This window comes from Ailuropoda melanoleuca, chromosome 20, assembly GCF_002007445.2.
Source record: "Ailuropoda melanoleuca isolate Jingjing chromosome 20, ASM200744v2, whole genome shotgun sequence".
In the NCBI taxonomy this organism is placed as follows: domain Eukaryota; kingdom Metazoa; phylum Chordata; class Mammalia; order Carnivora; family Ursidae; genus Ailuropoda; species Ailuropoda melanoleuca.
Window position 1 is genome coordinate 9,689,599 of NC_048237.1, and position 16,911 is coordinate 9,706,509.

Sequence of the window (16,911 nt, forward strand, 5' to 3'; positions counted from 1 at the left end):
AACAGTCCATAACACTCTCTTCTTCCTTAGTGAGTTGAGCGAAGGAATGAAGCAGGTTCTCAGCTGATAAGTGAGGCTTATGGATAGTGGATGAGGCAGGCACTTCTTCTGTGTGGGAATCTGAACTTTCAGCATGTCCGTGGTCACCTGAGGATATTTGTTTGGGGTGGAGGGAGGGAATCTAGCAGATACAAGTACATGCTTTCTAGAAAATAATACAAAGTATTACCCTTTTCAAAGTTAGGAGACATTTAAAAGAATCCTCCTTGTTTTGAACAGTACTTACTTATTCATTTCTCTTGGGGTAGTAGAAACCAGGACTGTGCCTATGTAGTGTCCAGATGTCCACATGGTGATGTGACCTTTAATCCTCAAGGTCTTTATCTATTTATACCAGCATTGATTGAGATGCCACATACTTAACCATGCAGATTGTTGCCAAGTTTTCCCTTATTCTTGATCTTAAGTTCTCTTAAAGATCAGCTTTCTCAACTTCTCTTGCTTTTAGGGGTGGTCATATGACCTGGTTCTAGCCAGGCTGGTGTGTATGTGGCTTCTCCCCACTCCCGCCCCTCAAAAAAGGCAAACACTCACTAGAGAAAGCTTTTTATCTTTGTCATTCTCCTCTTTTCCTTTGTGGAACATAGCCTTGATGTGGAGGTGCAGCCACCATCTCGGGGACAAAATAAGGACGACAAAATGATGGAACCAAAAGAATGAATTTGGTACATAATAACACAGGGAGCCACTGCATCAGAACAGTCTACCAGTGAACTTTTCATATAAGACTAATATATCCCTACTTACTTAAGACAGTGATAGAGTTTTCTGCTACCTGCAGCCAATGTAATCCTAAATTATATAGGTAAGAAACCATGTTTTTATATGATGTAGTTCTCCCAAATGTATTGTCTTTGCCAGAGCTGTTCCCATTCTCCTTAAAGGCCCCAATTTTCAAAATTGAAAACCAAAAAAGAAACTTCCTTTCTGTAATATTTTTATGTATCATAAAACTATACTACATAGTTTATCAAAAGGGGAAGGGCTATCTAAGGTACAAGGAATTATAGGGGGGAAAGTCTTGATAAATATTACAAAACATATCTTACCATAGTCATAAGTACACAGAAACACATCCAAATTAGGCCAAGGCAGAAAGAGAATTTATTGGAGGGCTTTAGTTCTATCTCATGGATCTATGAATAGGAAGTATAGCTTGAATCTCACTATGGACTAGAACCAGGAATAGGAAAGCTGTTATGAATTAGTGCAATTGTTCTCCCCTCTCTCTCTGCAGACAGATCTCTAATGGTCTGCTTTATTCTTCTCTCTTGGCATTAACTTTTTCTGCTTCTCTGTGCACAAAGAAGAAATTAGTCACTTCAGCCTTACCAGTTAAAATGCAAACTAAGATTGAGTAACATCTCTTGTTTTAAAGTTTTCTGGAGAAAAAATCTAATTGGTCCAATTTTGTTTGTGTGTCTATCTTTAACCCATTTAGTGACCATGGGATGGGGTCAAATGACTTAGAAATTCTTAGGAGCAAAGGGAGAATATTCTTTTGAGAAGGGAGCATGGGTGTGTGTGTGTTTGTGGCAGTGGTTGTTGGAGAAGAAATAATGGACATCTCCACACCTCTCCTGATACCCTATTCTGCTGAAAGGTAAATCAAATTAATGATTTATTCATTCTACAAACATTGATATTACTTGTTCCTCCCTTTATGTTCTCTCTCAGAGAATGGCAGTACCATTTATCTAGTTGCCTATCTTATAAACCTGTACATAACCAATAAGCATCACAACAGCTAACATATTGAATATGTGTACTTTGTGATAGGTATTCTACATGCATTATTTTATTATTTATTTTTTACATACATTATTTTAAATTTAACCTTGCAACAACCCTACAAGTAGGTATTATCTATTTTATAAGCAAACATTTCTCTTGGATTACTACAATAACCTCCTGTCTCCCTAAATCTGGTCACACCTCTCCCAACCATTTTATTTTTTAACCTGGTAATCAGTAGTATTTCTAAAACACAAATCTAATTATGCTATTTTCTCACTTTAAATCCTTCTGTGGTTCCCTTAGGATAAAGTCCAAATTCCTTTAAATGATATATAAAGTCTTTTATGATCTATGCACTCTTCATCTTTGCCAACTTCCATCCTCATATCTCTGTACCATCCTGCACCTCACATTCTATCTGCAAGCCTTGAAGATTCTTTGAAGTTCTTACCAGTTCATTTCTTACCTCTGCACAACAACCCTCTAGCTGTCCTCATAGCTGATGCCTACTGCTTTCTGATTTAGCTAAACTTTTCCGAGCACAGCAAAGCATCTGACTTCTCTTTCAGGAAATTGTAAGCAACACAGCAGTAAATATAAACACTATTACTGTAGATCACGTAGGGGGAAAAGGGGGAATGTTTAAGTTACCATATTCTGTGCAGTGAGAACCTGGAGTCATTTTCAAGTCTTACCATTTCCTGCTTCTTTTCGGTCAGGTCAAGTCTCTAAACTTTGTTGAGTCTCATTTCTCACTATTAAAAAGAGAATACTAGTAAGAGTCTCCTATTTACCTGCTGTGAGGACCAAATAGATGAGGTATGTGAAAAAACACTTCACAAACATTTGGTTAAACTCTGTAAAATATTTGTACCTGGCTACGAACGACACTGCATTAACAAGCTGGGTTCTCCCCCTCATCCCCGGCTGAAGAAACCCAAGGACGCCTTGTCTCTAGGGAGAGGAAGCCGAGCGTTACTACGTGACGTCATCACCCCACGCCAGCCGCGACGGTTTCCGGGCTGGGCTTAAGGCGGTGTTCAGCGCCATGGGGTGTTGGCTGCGTTTGTTGCTTTTTGGCGGGGTATCGCTTCGGGGTGGTGGCGGGGCCAGTGTCCCGCTTGGGGGAAGTCGAGTGTTGGTTTGTCGGCGCCAGGTTCGTGGTGCTGCTGGACAGGGGGAGGCGGGAGAGACGGAGATGCTAGGGCTGCAGGGCCGCAGGTGCCCTAGCATAACCTCTTGCTGAGGACTCGCCTCAGACCTTAACGGGTCCCCGCCAACTCGGCGGCAAAGTGAGACCCCCAGTTGGCCGGACGTCTCTACTTTCCAAGCAGGCCCCCAAAAGGACCAGGCCGAGGCGTGGCGGGACGTGAAACAGATGTCTAGAACATGGATGTGTGACTTGTGCATTGTTTTCTCTGTTATTTAGAAAATAGGTTAAAGGAAACACGTAGAGGATTTAACTCCGTAAAGAGGCAGTTTATTTACTTTCCATGTTTAACGTCTGCGTATCCTGTCAGATAAATTTCAGCTTAAACAGTGTATTTCCACGACTGTGATCTATAGCAGTAGGTAGATAATACGAAAGACCTAACACATGGAGATCAGCAGAATTAACCTAGAAAAGAAAGCCCTCTTACAAACTCCGAATTTTTACTTTAACAGCATGATAATAGAGATGGATTATTTTAAAACTTTTTTTTTTTTTTTAAGTTATCTGGCGCTGACAGTGAGATCTTAAAACAAAGAAGAACACAAATCATGTCCCGAGGACTTCCAAAGCAGAAACCAATAGAAGGTGTAAAGCAAGTTATAGTTGTGGCTTCTGGAAAAGGTGGAGTTGGAAAGTCTACTACAGCAGGTATTATAGGATATTCTGATCTCAATTAGGAATTTATGCCAACTGGCAAGTGCACAGCATTAAAATTATAGTTTTGATTTTTAAAGAGTGATTTGTGAAATTGCTAATAGCTGATTCCGTAGTATCAGGAGTTGGTAGTGATTAGGAACTTAGATTAGCAGTTTGAAAAAACTAGGTACCTAGCCAGGTCTTTGACTCCTTAACTAAGGAAAAAGTGGTCAGATTGCCCATCAGATCTTCAGTTTACTTAACTGTAAAATGGCAATGACGATAACCTTTTTCATAGGGTGGCCGTGTAAATTAAACAAGCTAACCACTTAGAGCAGTGTCTTCTATGTAGTAAGTGCTCAATATTTGGTTGCTGTTATTATATTTTAAATGTTTAGTAACTTTAACACTAAATTATTTCTTTCTTTGATGTTCTCTTCCAGTCTATCAATGTACATATAGCTACATAGTTGCAATGAGACTTTTTACATTATTGTGACCTTTTTTCATTTAACCATAATATAATTTTCAACATTTATAAAATCAGCATTGATCTAATATTTGAAAATGCTTGTAAAGGTTTAACATTGTTTTAATTGTTTAAAATAGCATCTAATCTTATATCTTTTATATTAATAATACTGGAGCAAAGAATTTGTTTTTGATGGCTTTTTTTAATTGATTATAGATTTCATTGTGACTGAAATGCTGCTTTCAGATTCGTAGGAGAAATGCCACCAGAAATAGAAGAGTTACCATCCAAGACTAATAAGCAGATATTCCCAAAGTTTTTCAAAAGAAATTTTTAATTTTTTAAAAAGATTTATTTATTTGAGAGAGAGAGAGAGAGAGGGAACGAGCAGGGGCAGAGGGAGGAGGAGAGAGTATCCTCAAGCAGATTCCCTTCTGAGTGTGGAGCCTGATGCCAGGCTCTGTCCCAGGGCCCTGAGATCATGACCCCAGTGGAAATCAAGAGCCTAACCAGCTGAGCTACCCAGGCGCCCCAGAAATTTCTTATTCCAGTGTCATAATGTGAAAGGGTAATGACTTCTCTTTTTCTAATCCTGCACAACAGAGGTAGCTTGTATAATTAATTTGGAGTCCTAAAACACCCCCCTCTTTTTGAAAGAGATACATTTATTTTAAAGAGAGAGGGAGACAGCAGGAGCAGGAGGGGGCAGAGGGAAAGAGCATCTCAAGCAGACTCTTCACTGAGTGCAGAGCCCAACTTAGGGCTCAGTCTCACAACCTTGAAATCACAACCTGAGCCAAATCAAGCCGTTCGCTTAACTGACTGCATCACCCATGCGCTCCTGGAGTCATAAAACGCTCATCTTATTGTTGCCTTCTATTTAATTTTCAGTCATTTCAGTAGGAATGGCGGCTAATTCAGGTCTTAGCCAATATATCCTTTTTGCAGGTGATTTTTAGAAAATGACTATTTTATTTGTCGATTCTGGTACAGTTCTAGATTGACAAGATCTTTTAAATTGCAATTTTTTTTCCGACTCTTAACCTAAAGTTGGTAGATGTATGTACCTTAATATTCTTCAGTTCCATTGAAATCAATGACATTTTGAAATGAGAAGGGCTAGTACAGAGTTCTGTGACTGAATATCTTTTGTCTTCACTTGAAAGGCCATTTTTAGTAATTTCCCAGTATAGCAGTTTTATGGTTGTACAACCAGCTACAAATCCAGCTATATAGTTTATTAGCTTAATTTTCTTCTCATTTTGACCTGAAGGTAATTGTGGAAGAGATTTTCAGATGTTTTGAAGAAAATAAGATTTACCAAATATTATAGTTAATAATAGACCTCTAATATTATTAGTTTGATAGATACTGTATTATTATTAAAAAATGATTAGTGATTATTTCTAATGAATTAATTCTATATGCTATACATTTTTACTTTTTTTTTCCTAAGGGCCTACAATCCATCTATTTAATATTTTGTTTTTAAAATTTAGAAGCTTTTAGTCTTCAGTTCTAGAATCCACCTCTTCTTGTTTTTTAAAATTCAGAGTACTTATATTTGTTTTCAGTAATTTGAATTCCTTTGCATGCTGTGTGATTACTTGGATGGTTAAAGATGGAAAATATTTTCATGATATATCCCTAAGTTCTTCGAGTTTTATGCAATATAATTTGTTGGGTCTGTAGGCTAGTACTTGTTTAAAACATTGTTTTTGGTTTTGGTTAGCAGATCATCTATTGCCATTAAATGTGATAGCATTTAAATAGGAAAATATATGAGAAAATACACAGTTGTGACACATAGTAGGTGTTTCAGTAAATGCCCCTTCCTTACTTTTTTTCTTTGTTAGCATTAAATCATCTTCCCCAAAGAACTGGTCTTTACTTTTTCCTAACAGCTCTATCTGCATACATAAGCCTTAGAAATAAGTTGTTTCTATGTAATTCTGTTGGTATTTTATTTCTTTCCCATATCTATATATCTATNCAGCTCTATCTGCATACATAAGCCTTAGAAATAAGTTGTTTCTATGTAATTCTGTTGGTATTTTATTTCTTTTCCATATCTATATATCTATATATCTACATATATATCTAGAGAGATATATATGTTTGGAACTGTATATATATTCCAAACTATCTCAGAATTCTTCCCATTTGAATATGTATGCTAGAAATTTTTTCAGTTAGAATGATGATACATGGTTAATACAAACATGCTCTATGATTCTTTGTATAAATGGGAGAAGACCCTGACACTGAAATGAAGTATTCTCTAAAAGTTTCTGCTTAATAGTTAGATTGTTTAACCTATGATGTACCTGAAATTCAGAATTATTTGATAATTTATAAAAATTAATTTGTCAAGTGCCATGTCCTAGGCTAAGTACTTTATATCAATATTTCATCTAATTCTCACAACAGTAATGAAATAGGAATTATCCTCATTTTATAGAGGAGGAAAATAGATTCAGGGGTAAAATATCCTACTCAAGGTTATGTAATAGAAGGTGGTAGAACTAGGATTTGAACCAGGTCTGCCTTGGAAATTTATGCTCTTAACTACTTTAAAGGAAATAATCTCAGCATCATTTATAGCATTGTTCTATTAAAGAGATGTGATTCACAGTCTGAAAGTCTGTTTATCAGTTTTGGAAATTGTTACCTTCAAACCTCTCTTCATCTCAGATGTAGCATTATCTCTGTTGCTGGGCTCAAGGTGGTTGGGACTACTTTCCTTCTTTATGTTTTTGGGATTCACTAGCAATAGGCAGTTTTGGGAACGTGTTTTACTGCCTTATGTTTGACCCTCTTTCCTTTCCTCTACACAGTGGTCCAGCCTTTCATACAGGGGTATTTGTGAGTTAGGTATTTGTAATTCCTGCATTATCAGCATTTATTTTTAAAAGGCAATAGGATCATATACATTTTTATTTATTAAAAGATATATACTTTTTCCGCAAAATGTTTTTGAAAATAGTTGAACTGTATTTACCAGTAACATTGTTTTTTAAAAACTAAGTAGGTTATTTAGGGGTGCCTGGGTAGCANAGGCAATAGGATCATATACATTTTTATTTATTAAAAGATATATACTTTTTCCGCAAAATGTTTTTGAAAATAATTGAACTGTATTTACCAGTAACATTGTTTTTTAAAAACTAAGTAGGTTATTTAGGGGCGCCTGGGTAGCGCAGTCGTTAGGCGTCTGCCTTCGGCTCAGGGCGTGATCCTGGCATTCCGGGATCGAGCCCCACATCGGGCTCCTCCGCTGGGAGCCTGCTTCTTCCTCTCCCACTCCCCCTGCTTGTGTTCCCTCTCTCGCTGGCTGTCTCTCTCTCTGTCAAATAAATAAATAAATAATCTTAAAAAAAAAAAAAACTAAGTAGGTTATTTAAACAAAATGATAACAGATTATAAAAACGAATCATTTAAAATATTAATTGTAGGGCAGGCATCTGTTGCTATGATGGAATGTTACTGTCTTTTTCATTTTTTTTACTTTCTATATTCTCTCCATGTCTTTGTTTTTTATAAGTAAAGGAGATAAAGATTTCTGTGCTTTGGTTTTGACATTAAAAATATTAGAAGGCAAACTGAATTTTAGCAGAAGGAAAGTTACTAAATTTAATTACTTTTTTGTTTCTTACAGTGAACCTTGCACTTGCTCTAGCAGCGAACGATTCGGTAGGTATTTATTAATAAAAATATTGATTAAAATGTTTTTTAAGGAAACGATAAAGAACCTATTTTTCATTTACTCTGTCAGGGGCTTTATAGTATAGCTGTAGTCCCTTGCATTTCTTCAAGGAACTATAAAATCTGCCATAAGTACTGAGTACATCTAATGATAATGATGAATATGGAGAGGGCCAAAAGAATTCAGGCAGTGTTTAGAAGGTAGAGAAGGAAAGGAAATGGATTCTTCTTTAGAGCTTCCAAAAGATATGTAATTCTGCCAACACCTTAATTTTAGCTCGTTGAAACCCATTTTGGACTTCTGTGATAATTTCTCACAGTAGAAGTAGGAAATAAATATGGACAGGAAGTCAATTTTCTTAGTTCTTAAGTTTCCAAAGATGTCTTTATTTGCCTTCATATTTGATTTGACTTTAATTTGACTAGATGTAGAATTCCAGGTTCAAGATAATTGCATCTCCGAACCTTGTAAACAACATTCCTTTTTCCTCTCTCATGCTTATGAAATTGATGCTAGTCTGATTCATATTTCTTTGTGATAACCTGTGTTTTTCCCCCCCTTTTAGAGTTTTCTTTATGTCTTTTAAGTTTAGAAATGTCACAAATATGTGTCCAATTGATGACTTTAAAAATTTTTTCCTGGTTGGAAATGAGCCAGGCGGTATCAAGGTTTGAAATATTTTCCTTGATTACTTAAGGGGTGTGTTTGTTCTGTCTCCAGAAATCTATTAGATAGATATTAACCCTTTATGCTTGTTAATTTTTCCTCTCATATTCTCCATCTCTTTGTCTTTTGCTGTATGTTTTGGAAGATGTCTTAGACTATTCTCCACATTGCTTTGTTGGGTTTTAGTTGTTACTTAGCTCTTCTGATTTTTATTTTTAAATTCAGAAATTGTATTTTTTTCCAGGTTTCCAGAACTCTTTCTTATTTTACAAATACTGGAAAAACAATGGCTGTATCATTCGTTTGACTCTCTCTGAGGATGCTAATTAAAATTAATAAAAAAAATTGTTCCTTTTAGTAATCTTTACTTACTTAGCATGGTGGTTCTTATAATGTGGTCCTCTGACCTGCAGAATCATCATCACTTGGGAACTTGTTAGACATAAAAAATCTTGAGCCCATCCTAAACCTGATGAATCAGAATCCATGAGGGTGGAATCCTGCAGTCTGTGTGTGTTTTCTATACAACCTATTTTTAATTTGATTTAATTTAATTTGATTTTTTATTGAAGTGTATTTAACATACAGTGCTAAATTAGCTGGAATCTGTGTTTTAACCAGCCCTCTAGATGATTTTGATGCATGCTAATGTTTGAGAATCATGGATCTAGAATTTGTGGAAACTCTTAACTGCTAATGGCATCCTTTTTTGTTTTCTAGTGTGGTTATGTTTTTAAATGTAGTTTTAAACTGTTTTTTCTCTTGTTGTTTCAGTGGGAATTTGGAGAGAAGAGAGATAATCATGTGTGTTTAGGCAATGTTATTGAAGTAAGAGCCAGTAATACATTTTTACAAATAATTTTTATTAGGGCACTTAGTTACCCTGGAAAAGCGACCCATCTTCCTTAAAGAAGGGAGGAAACAGGGAAGATTCAATGGATGGGAAGGTAGATAATTTGTAGGTGTGGGGATCTTTTAAGTTGGTTATCATTTCAGCCAAAGCTTTGAGTATAAAGTCAGTGTGAAGCAACTATGTAATAAGGGATCAAAGGATGAAAAGAATAGTTAAAGGGGGGTTTGATTCCTTCATGTTAAATATTGCTAGTCTTTTTTTTAAAAAAGATGTTTTTTTAAAGATGTTTAAACTTATTTGATAGAACTCACAAGCAGGTGGAGCGGCGGGGAGAGGGAGAAGCAGGCTCCCCGCTGATCAGAGAGCCCAACCTGGGGCTTGATCCCAGGACCCTGGGATCATGACCTGAGCCGAAGGCAGACACAACTGACTAAGCCACCCAGGCGCCCCAAATATTCTAGTCTTGGTGAGATGGTAGCTCAGATTTTTTTTTCTGTTTCTGTGGGGTTTTTTTTTTCTTTCTTTTTTTCTTCTTTCAGGGAGCAGGGTTGAAGGCAGATCCATCTTTAGTGCTTTATATGTATGACAGGGAAATTGGCAACAAGAAAGGAAAAGCAGTGACACTTTACTTGGCTCCTTTCTTCAGAAGCCTTTAGTATCCTTAAGTGTTTTAAACATATCTGTAAAATCTTCCTTAGGAAGGTCTTTAGTATTTTGTGATCTTGACGAAGGTGTTTTTTGTTTTTCATTTCTTGATTTTTTTTTTTTTTAAAGCAAAGTTAGTGTTTTTGATTAGGGACTAGCATGTTTGGCTTCAACTGTGCTCTGCCAGAGGACAGCTTGCATACAGAAAAGAAGAGCTATATCTGTTCTGTTTGATTTCTATGTATCTGGCATAGTTTTGTACTCTATATTTCCCAACTTAAGATTTTATTACATTTATTTGTAGGACATGTTTGGTCCTTAGAGGGAAACTCATGGTTCCTTCCAGCCCTTCTGTTTGCCTGAGTTGATGTAGATGGCCAGGTTATGTCACTTTATGGGGTTAAAAACTCCAGTTAGGATGGTGTCTTTGGAGCCTCTCCAGTGATTCATTCCCAGGGAATCTTAATTCTGTGGAGTTTGTATTATAAAAGGGGTCTCTGATTTGCTTTTCTGTAGGCCAATTTTGTTCAAGACCTTGTTAACTTTTACCTCCTTTCTTTTCCATGGGTTGGTGCTTGCCCTTTTTTAGCATTGGAATGGGAAGATCCAGGTCCAGGAGAGGGAAACAGGGCCAGGAAGCTCTTCATTTTACTTTTGATATTGACCTTAGTAATCCCTAAACTAGATTGTGTAAACCCCAGGGGTGTGTGTAAGATAGTCCACTGGGATGTAGGAGGGAAATTTTTCTTTTTCGTTTGTATTAATTTTTATATTTTAAAATTTGTTTGTTTTTTAAAGATTTTATTTATTTATTTGACAGAGAGAGACACAGCCAGCGAGAGAGGAAACACAAGCAGGCGGAGTGGGAGAGAAGCAGGCTCCCAGCAGAGCAGGGAGCCCCATGCGGGGCTCGATCCCAGGAACCTGGGATAACGCCCTGGGCCGAAGGCAGACACTTAATGNTTTAAAATTTGTTTGTTTTTTAAAGATTTTATTTATTTATTTGACAGAGAGAGACACAGCCAGCGAGAGAGGAAACACAAGCAGGNCAGCGAGAGAGGGAACACGAGCAGACGGAGTGGGAGAGAAGCAGGCTCCCAGCAGAGCAGGGAGCCCCATGCGGGGCTCGATCCCAGGAACCTGGGATAACGCCCTGGGCCGAAGGCAGACGCTTAATGGCTGAGCCACCCAGGCGCCCCTAAAATTTATGTTTTTTATGTATGCTTTATAATTTATACTATATTAGTATATATAGTAGTTGCATTATAATTTATAAACAAATATATTAACATATATTTGGGATATATGCTTAAACATTTTTTACTGATTGTAGTGCATGATCAGAAAATATCAGATGTCACTAGCCTAGGCAAAAGGAATTTCTGAGCTGGGTTGGATGCCCATTTTAAAAGAAGACTACTTTATAGATTGAGGTAAAGGCCTTATGGGAATAGGGTGTGGATTTTCCATTTTCTTGTCTTTTGTACTTTCCTTTAGGGATGTAGAAGGTAGCGTTGCAGAGCAGAGTTTGAGATCATGTGTGCTATGCGTGTAAATATTGCATCCAGTGATTTGTTGGAGCTGGCTCATGCTTGTTTTTGAGGGCCAATTGTTAAATTTTCAGGAATTTAGGAACTAGTTGATATCATGTTGTTACCATGAAATAGGCCATGGTGGGAGTATTTAAACCATGGAAATTGGCAAATACTGAAAATCAGACACCCCACCCCACCCTGAGCCACTTGTTAAACATTTCCTGGCATGCTACAGATCATATATATTGACAATCATACTTTTTGATTTTCTTTTTTCAGTCTTCTTTTTTAGGGGCAGGGTGTGGGGAGGAGCAGAGAGAGAATTTTTTTTTTTTTAATCTTTTTTTTTTTTTAAAGATTTTATTTATTTATTTGACAGAGATAGAGACAGCCAGTAAGAGAGGGAACATAAGCAGGGGGAGTGGGAGAGGAAGAAGCAGGCTCATAGCAGAGGAGCCTGATGTGGAGCTCGATCCCAGAACGCCGGGATCACGCCCTGAGCCGAAGGCAGACGCTTAACCGCTGTGCCACCCAGGCGCCCCCAGAGAGAGAATCTTAAGCAGGCTCCACACCCAACGATGAGCCCGATGCGGGGCTTGATCTCATAACACTGAGGTCATGACCTGAGCTGAAATCAGGAGTCTGGTACTTAACCGACTAAACTACCCAGGTGTCCCCTTTTTTCTGTCTTCTTAACCATATTGTGGATCTCATTCTTTTACAGTGTAAATTTCATAAACAGTGAGAGGAGCACTGAGACAAGGAGAGGGAAACATAAAGACCACCAGAAATCATTGAAAAGCTCTGTGAGATTCCTGTCAGTTCAGTTCATTTTAGTCCAACAAATATTTGAATACCTATAACACTCATTGCCAGACACCCTGGGAATATAAAGAAAATAAATGTGGGAGTTCACAGCCTAAGACTACATTTGCAAAACAGTGTTGTGTATGTGTATATGTATTTATATAAGTGTGTATATATTTCTGTGTATTTGTGTGTGTCTTTTGTTTTGGTGATGTATAGATGAATTAGGTTCAATAATTGTTTCTTCTGTGAGTGAGAAAGTGCTAATTAAGATAACAGTTCAGGTTTTATTGTGCTTCATAACAGAGTAGACGCATTGTGTATTCCTAAAAGTTTTATAATCTCATGAACACAAAAGGAAGATAAATGTCTTAAAATGATGAGTTATATTGAAGGTCAAATATAGTAGTGTATCCTTCCAGGACGAGTAGCTTTTATTCCAGAGAAAAGCAGTCTTCCCCCCGACCCCAGAGCATTTTCATGCACGTAATTATATTTGGTTCTCACAGAAACCTGTAATGCAATGTCATAGTATTTATCAGTTTTACAGTCTTTATTGATTCTGCCCTATCCTTGCCACATTTCATCAGTCAGCAAATACCCTTGTTTCTGTCTCTCCGATATTTTTCCAATATGTATCTTTCTATTGTCACTATTCCCACTCTAACTAAGGCTCACATTACTATTTGGCTCATTTATTCATTTATATTTCAGTTTGCCTATTCTATCCTCAGCACTTTGTTTGGAGGATACAGAAATGAACGAGACATACGGTCCCTGCCTTTGAGGAACTCAGGTTAGTAGACCACTGCAGTGGTCTAATCCATTACCTGCTCGTGCTCAAATCCATTCAGTACATAATACCTGATTACTCTTACTGAAGCACTATTGGAATTACATCACTCCTCTACTTTGCATCACTACTGAATGCCTTTGCTGGTATTCAAGATCCTCAAGCATCTGGCTTCCATTTGCCTTTATAGGTTTGTGTTCAAACACGCTTATCTTCTGAATGGTCTTTGTGATCTGGCCAATCTGGGTTACTTAAAGTTGCCAATTGGGGCTTGGATATACTATGTTCTTGCTAGCGTTACAGCCTTTTTTGTACATTTCTACTGGAGTATTCTCTTCACCTTCCTTTAGTTTACATGCCTTGTCTTCCAGGATGCCATTTGTGGCTGGGCTGGTTATATCATGCACAAGGGTGCTTGTCAAAGAGGTTGAGTGATGACAGAAATCCAGACTACCCTCTTCTTGTACAATTGCAGGCTGCATTCTTTGTTTGTTTGTTTTATTTTTTATTTTTTAAGTAAGCTCGAGACCCAGCTTGGGGCTTGAACTCACAACCCCAAGATGAAGAGTCACATGTATCTACAGAGCCAGCCAGGCACCCCTGCAGGCTGCATTCTCATTCACACAGAGGCACTGTATGAGCCAGCTTTGCCCTGAGGGGCAGCTCAGTGAAGTTCTCCCTGAATTCCTCTCTTTTTCCAACTTGGAAAATCTAGTAGCACTATTTATTTGTATGATTATTGTGCTCATGCAATCATTCTGGTAATTTTTAGAATAACAAATGATATAACTAATGTTTATTGGGCGTTTATTAATTGTCAAGCACTGTTCCTCATGACAAGGTTCTTAACTCATTTATGTTTCATAGCAACCATATGGCAATAGATACTATTATGATCCCCTTTGTAGATAGGAAGCAGAAGTATCTGGAGGCTGAGTAATTTTGCCCAGGGTCACTGAGGAAGTAAATGGCAGAACCAGGATTTAATGCCAGTCTAGATCCTGTGCTTTTAACCTACTTGCTCAACTGCTCTGATCTTAGCTAGATTCTTACGATTAAAGGTTGTATTGTGTTCATCCTTGGCTACACTTAGCAGCTAGCATAGTGCTTTATGACTTTGGAAATGCACAATAAATGTTTGCTGCATGGATGAATTGAGTATATAGATAGAATGGTTTCATGGTATGTTAAGTGCAAAGTTTTGTTTTGTTTTGTTTTTGAGAAGTGGTGTGGGACGAGAGGACTTTTTGTAGCTTAGTGGGCTATTCACTTTTTTTTCTTCTTAAAAGGTGGTGCATTTTATGATTCCACTTAATCCTCTTCTCATTTTATACCTTTTATCTGCTAATCTCATTTTCCCCCTTGCTCCAGTTAATACTCATGTGCCTTTGATTCTAAATTCATCACCAGCCCAGATCTCTGGGTACCAGACCTGTCTGGCTTGTTGTCTCTATAGACATCTACTTGAATGCAGGCACTCAAGCTCAGTGTGTGTAAAACCAAACTCTTTTTTCCCTATAACTGTCTTTGTCCTGTGGGGTTATTTGGTTCCTGCCCGCTTCAGATTAGTCACCTGTTTCTGCTGCCTCTACCACTTAAAGTTCTCTAGATTGTGTCCTCTCATTTCATTCCTTAATGCTGCTGCTTTATTGTGTATCTTTTGTGAGGTGATCCCTGTTCTCTATTTTCTCTGCTGTGAGGTTTTGAGGAAAGGACTAACACTTTCTATATTACTTTAAAAGAGTTTGTTTACTTGTTTATCTCCTATGCTAGTCTGTGAACCTTTTAGGGGCAGTGGTGTTGGTCTTTTTCTTCAATTTTTTCTATTCCTCTTTTTTTTAATCCCCAGTGCTTAGGCCACTGATGGTATGTAGTAGATTTTTGGTAAATGTTGGTAATGACTGTGGAACATATTAAATGAAGAGTGGTAATGAATATATATATATACACACACACACACACGTTTTATTTCATTTCTGTGGCAAATTCTAAGTGTTGGATAAGTTGTTTATAATTTGTTCACTGCTAAATTAGGCTTTTTTTTTTCTGAGCAAATGAAATAATTAAAATTTAAATGGGATAATATATGTGAAGAGCTTAGCACACCAGCTGATATGTAGTAAGTTCTAAATCACTTTTTAGTATGGGTGGCTAAATAAAAGCTTTTTTTAAGTAATATTTCAAAATAAAAGCTGATACGTGTTTAACTTACTTGACTATTTTCACAAAACTTATTTTAGGTTTTTACTTTAATTTTCCATTGCTAGAATGAATCATTAATTAGAATTTTAATTGAACTTAGAGATGGAAAATGAAACAGTATTATCTTCAAAGAGTTTGTGTTTTTTGTTTTTTTTCTATTGATGTTTATCTTAAAATATTTTTCCCATGATCTCATGATGTCTTTACACTTATTCTTTCCAGACATACTTCTCTTCTTCGCAAATTATCACTAGTGGTCCTTTAAATGTAATTAAGATTATCTTAAGCCTTTGAAATTCTGTGATCATGTTAGGAAAAATTAAGAGTTTTAGTACAAGATTTAGTTTTGGTTTTTGAAAAGTTCAGCGATCTTGGAATGTGTTACATACCACCACTTAAAACACTGTGATTTTCTTCCTTAATAGTTATGTATATAGCAGTTAATAGTTACATGTATAGCTTTTTTGATAGGACTTCATTCTGGCTCTACCTCTTGGAAACTGTATGACTTTTGCCTGTACCTGTCTCCTAACATTGTAAGTATTAAAGGAGATAATGTATATAAAGCATGAAGCACAGTGTCTGGCACATAATAAATGCTAATAAGAGTTATTCTTATTAGCTACTATAGTACTCCACATGCCAACCTGGACATGTTATTATAATCTGGATTATTAGTTATGACGTGAATTTGGATTAAATATGGATGAAACTGTGATTCTCACAATTACATAAGTGAAATCCTGATGTATACTACTTAAAGTCCGTAAGGTTGGGGCTCCTCTTTTCTTTATTTTTTATTTCTTTATTTTTTAAAATATTTTTTAAATTATATTATGTTAGTCACCATACAGTACATCCCTGGTTTCTGATATAAAGTTCGATGATTCATTAGTTGCGTATAACACCCAGTGCACCATGTAATATGTGCCCTCCTTACTACCCATCACCAGTCTATCCCATTCCCCCACCCCCCTCCCCTCTGAAGCCCTCAGTTTGTTTCTCAGAGTCCATAGTCTCTCATGCTTCATTACCCCTTCTGATTACCCCCCTTTCTTTATCCCTTTCTTCCTCTAGCGATCTTCCTAGTTATTATGTTCCATAGAATGAGAGAAATCATATGATAATTGTCTTTCTCTGCTTGACTTATTTCACTTAGCATTATCTCCTCCAGTGCCGTCCATGTTGCAGCAAATGTTGAGAATTCGTTCTTTCTGATAGCTGAGTAATATTCCATTGTATATATGGACCACAGCTTCTTAATCCAGTCATCTGTTGAAGGGCATCTCGGCTCCTTCCATGATTTGGCTATTGTGGACAATGCAGCTATGAACATTGGGGTGCATATGGCCCTTCTCTTTACTACGTCTGTATCTTTGGGGTAANCAGTGCCATCCATGTTGCAGCAAATGTTGAGAAATTGTTCTTTTTGATAGCTGAATAATATTCCATTGTATATATGGACCACAACTTCTTTTTTTTTGTTTTTTTTATTATGTTAGTCACCGTACAGTGTATCCCTGTTTTCTGATGTAAAGTTCGATGATTCATTGGTTGCGTATAACACCCAGTGCACCATGCAATAC

The 16,911-nt window shown here is 37.0% G+C and overlaps 1 protein-coding gene across 2 annotated transcripts in view; it reads left to right on the top strand.

The window, feature by feature from the left end:
- Nucleotides 1-2,810: 2,810 nt before the first annotated feature.
- Nucleotides 2,811-16,911, top strand: part of NUBPL (nucleotide binding protein like) — a 201,153-nt gene continuing 187,052 nt past the window's right edge. For both annotated transcript variants that reach the window (XM_019798942.2, XM_019798943.2), the window contains exons 1-3: nucleotides 2,811-2,953; nucleotides 3,511-3,658; nucleotides 7,777-7,811. In XM_019798942.2, coding sequence (XP_019654501.1) covers nucleotides 2,846-2,953; nucleotides 3,511-3,658; nucleotides 7,777-7,811 — 291 coding nt within the window. In that variant the 5' untranslated portion in view covers nucleotides 2,811-2,845. The remainder of the gene's footprint in view (nucleotides 2,954-3,510; nucleotides 3,659-7,776; nucleotides 7,812-16,911) is intronic.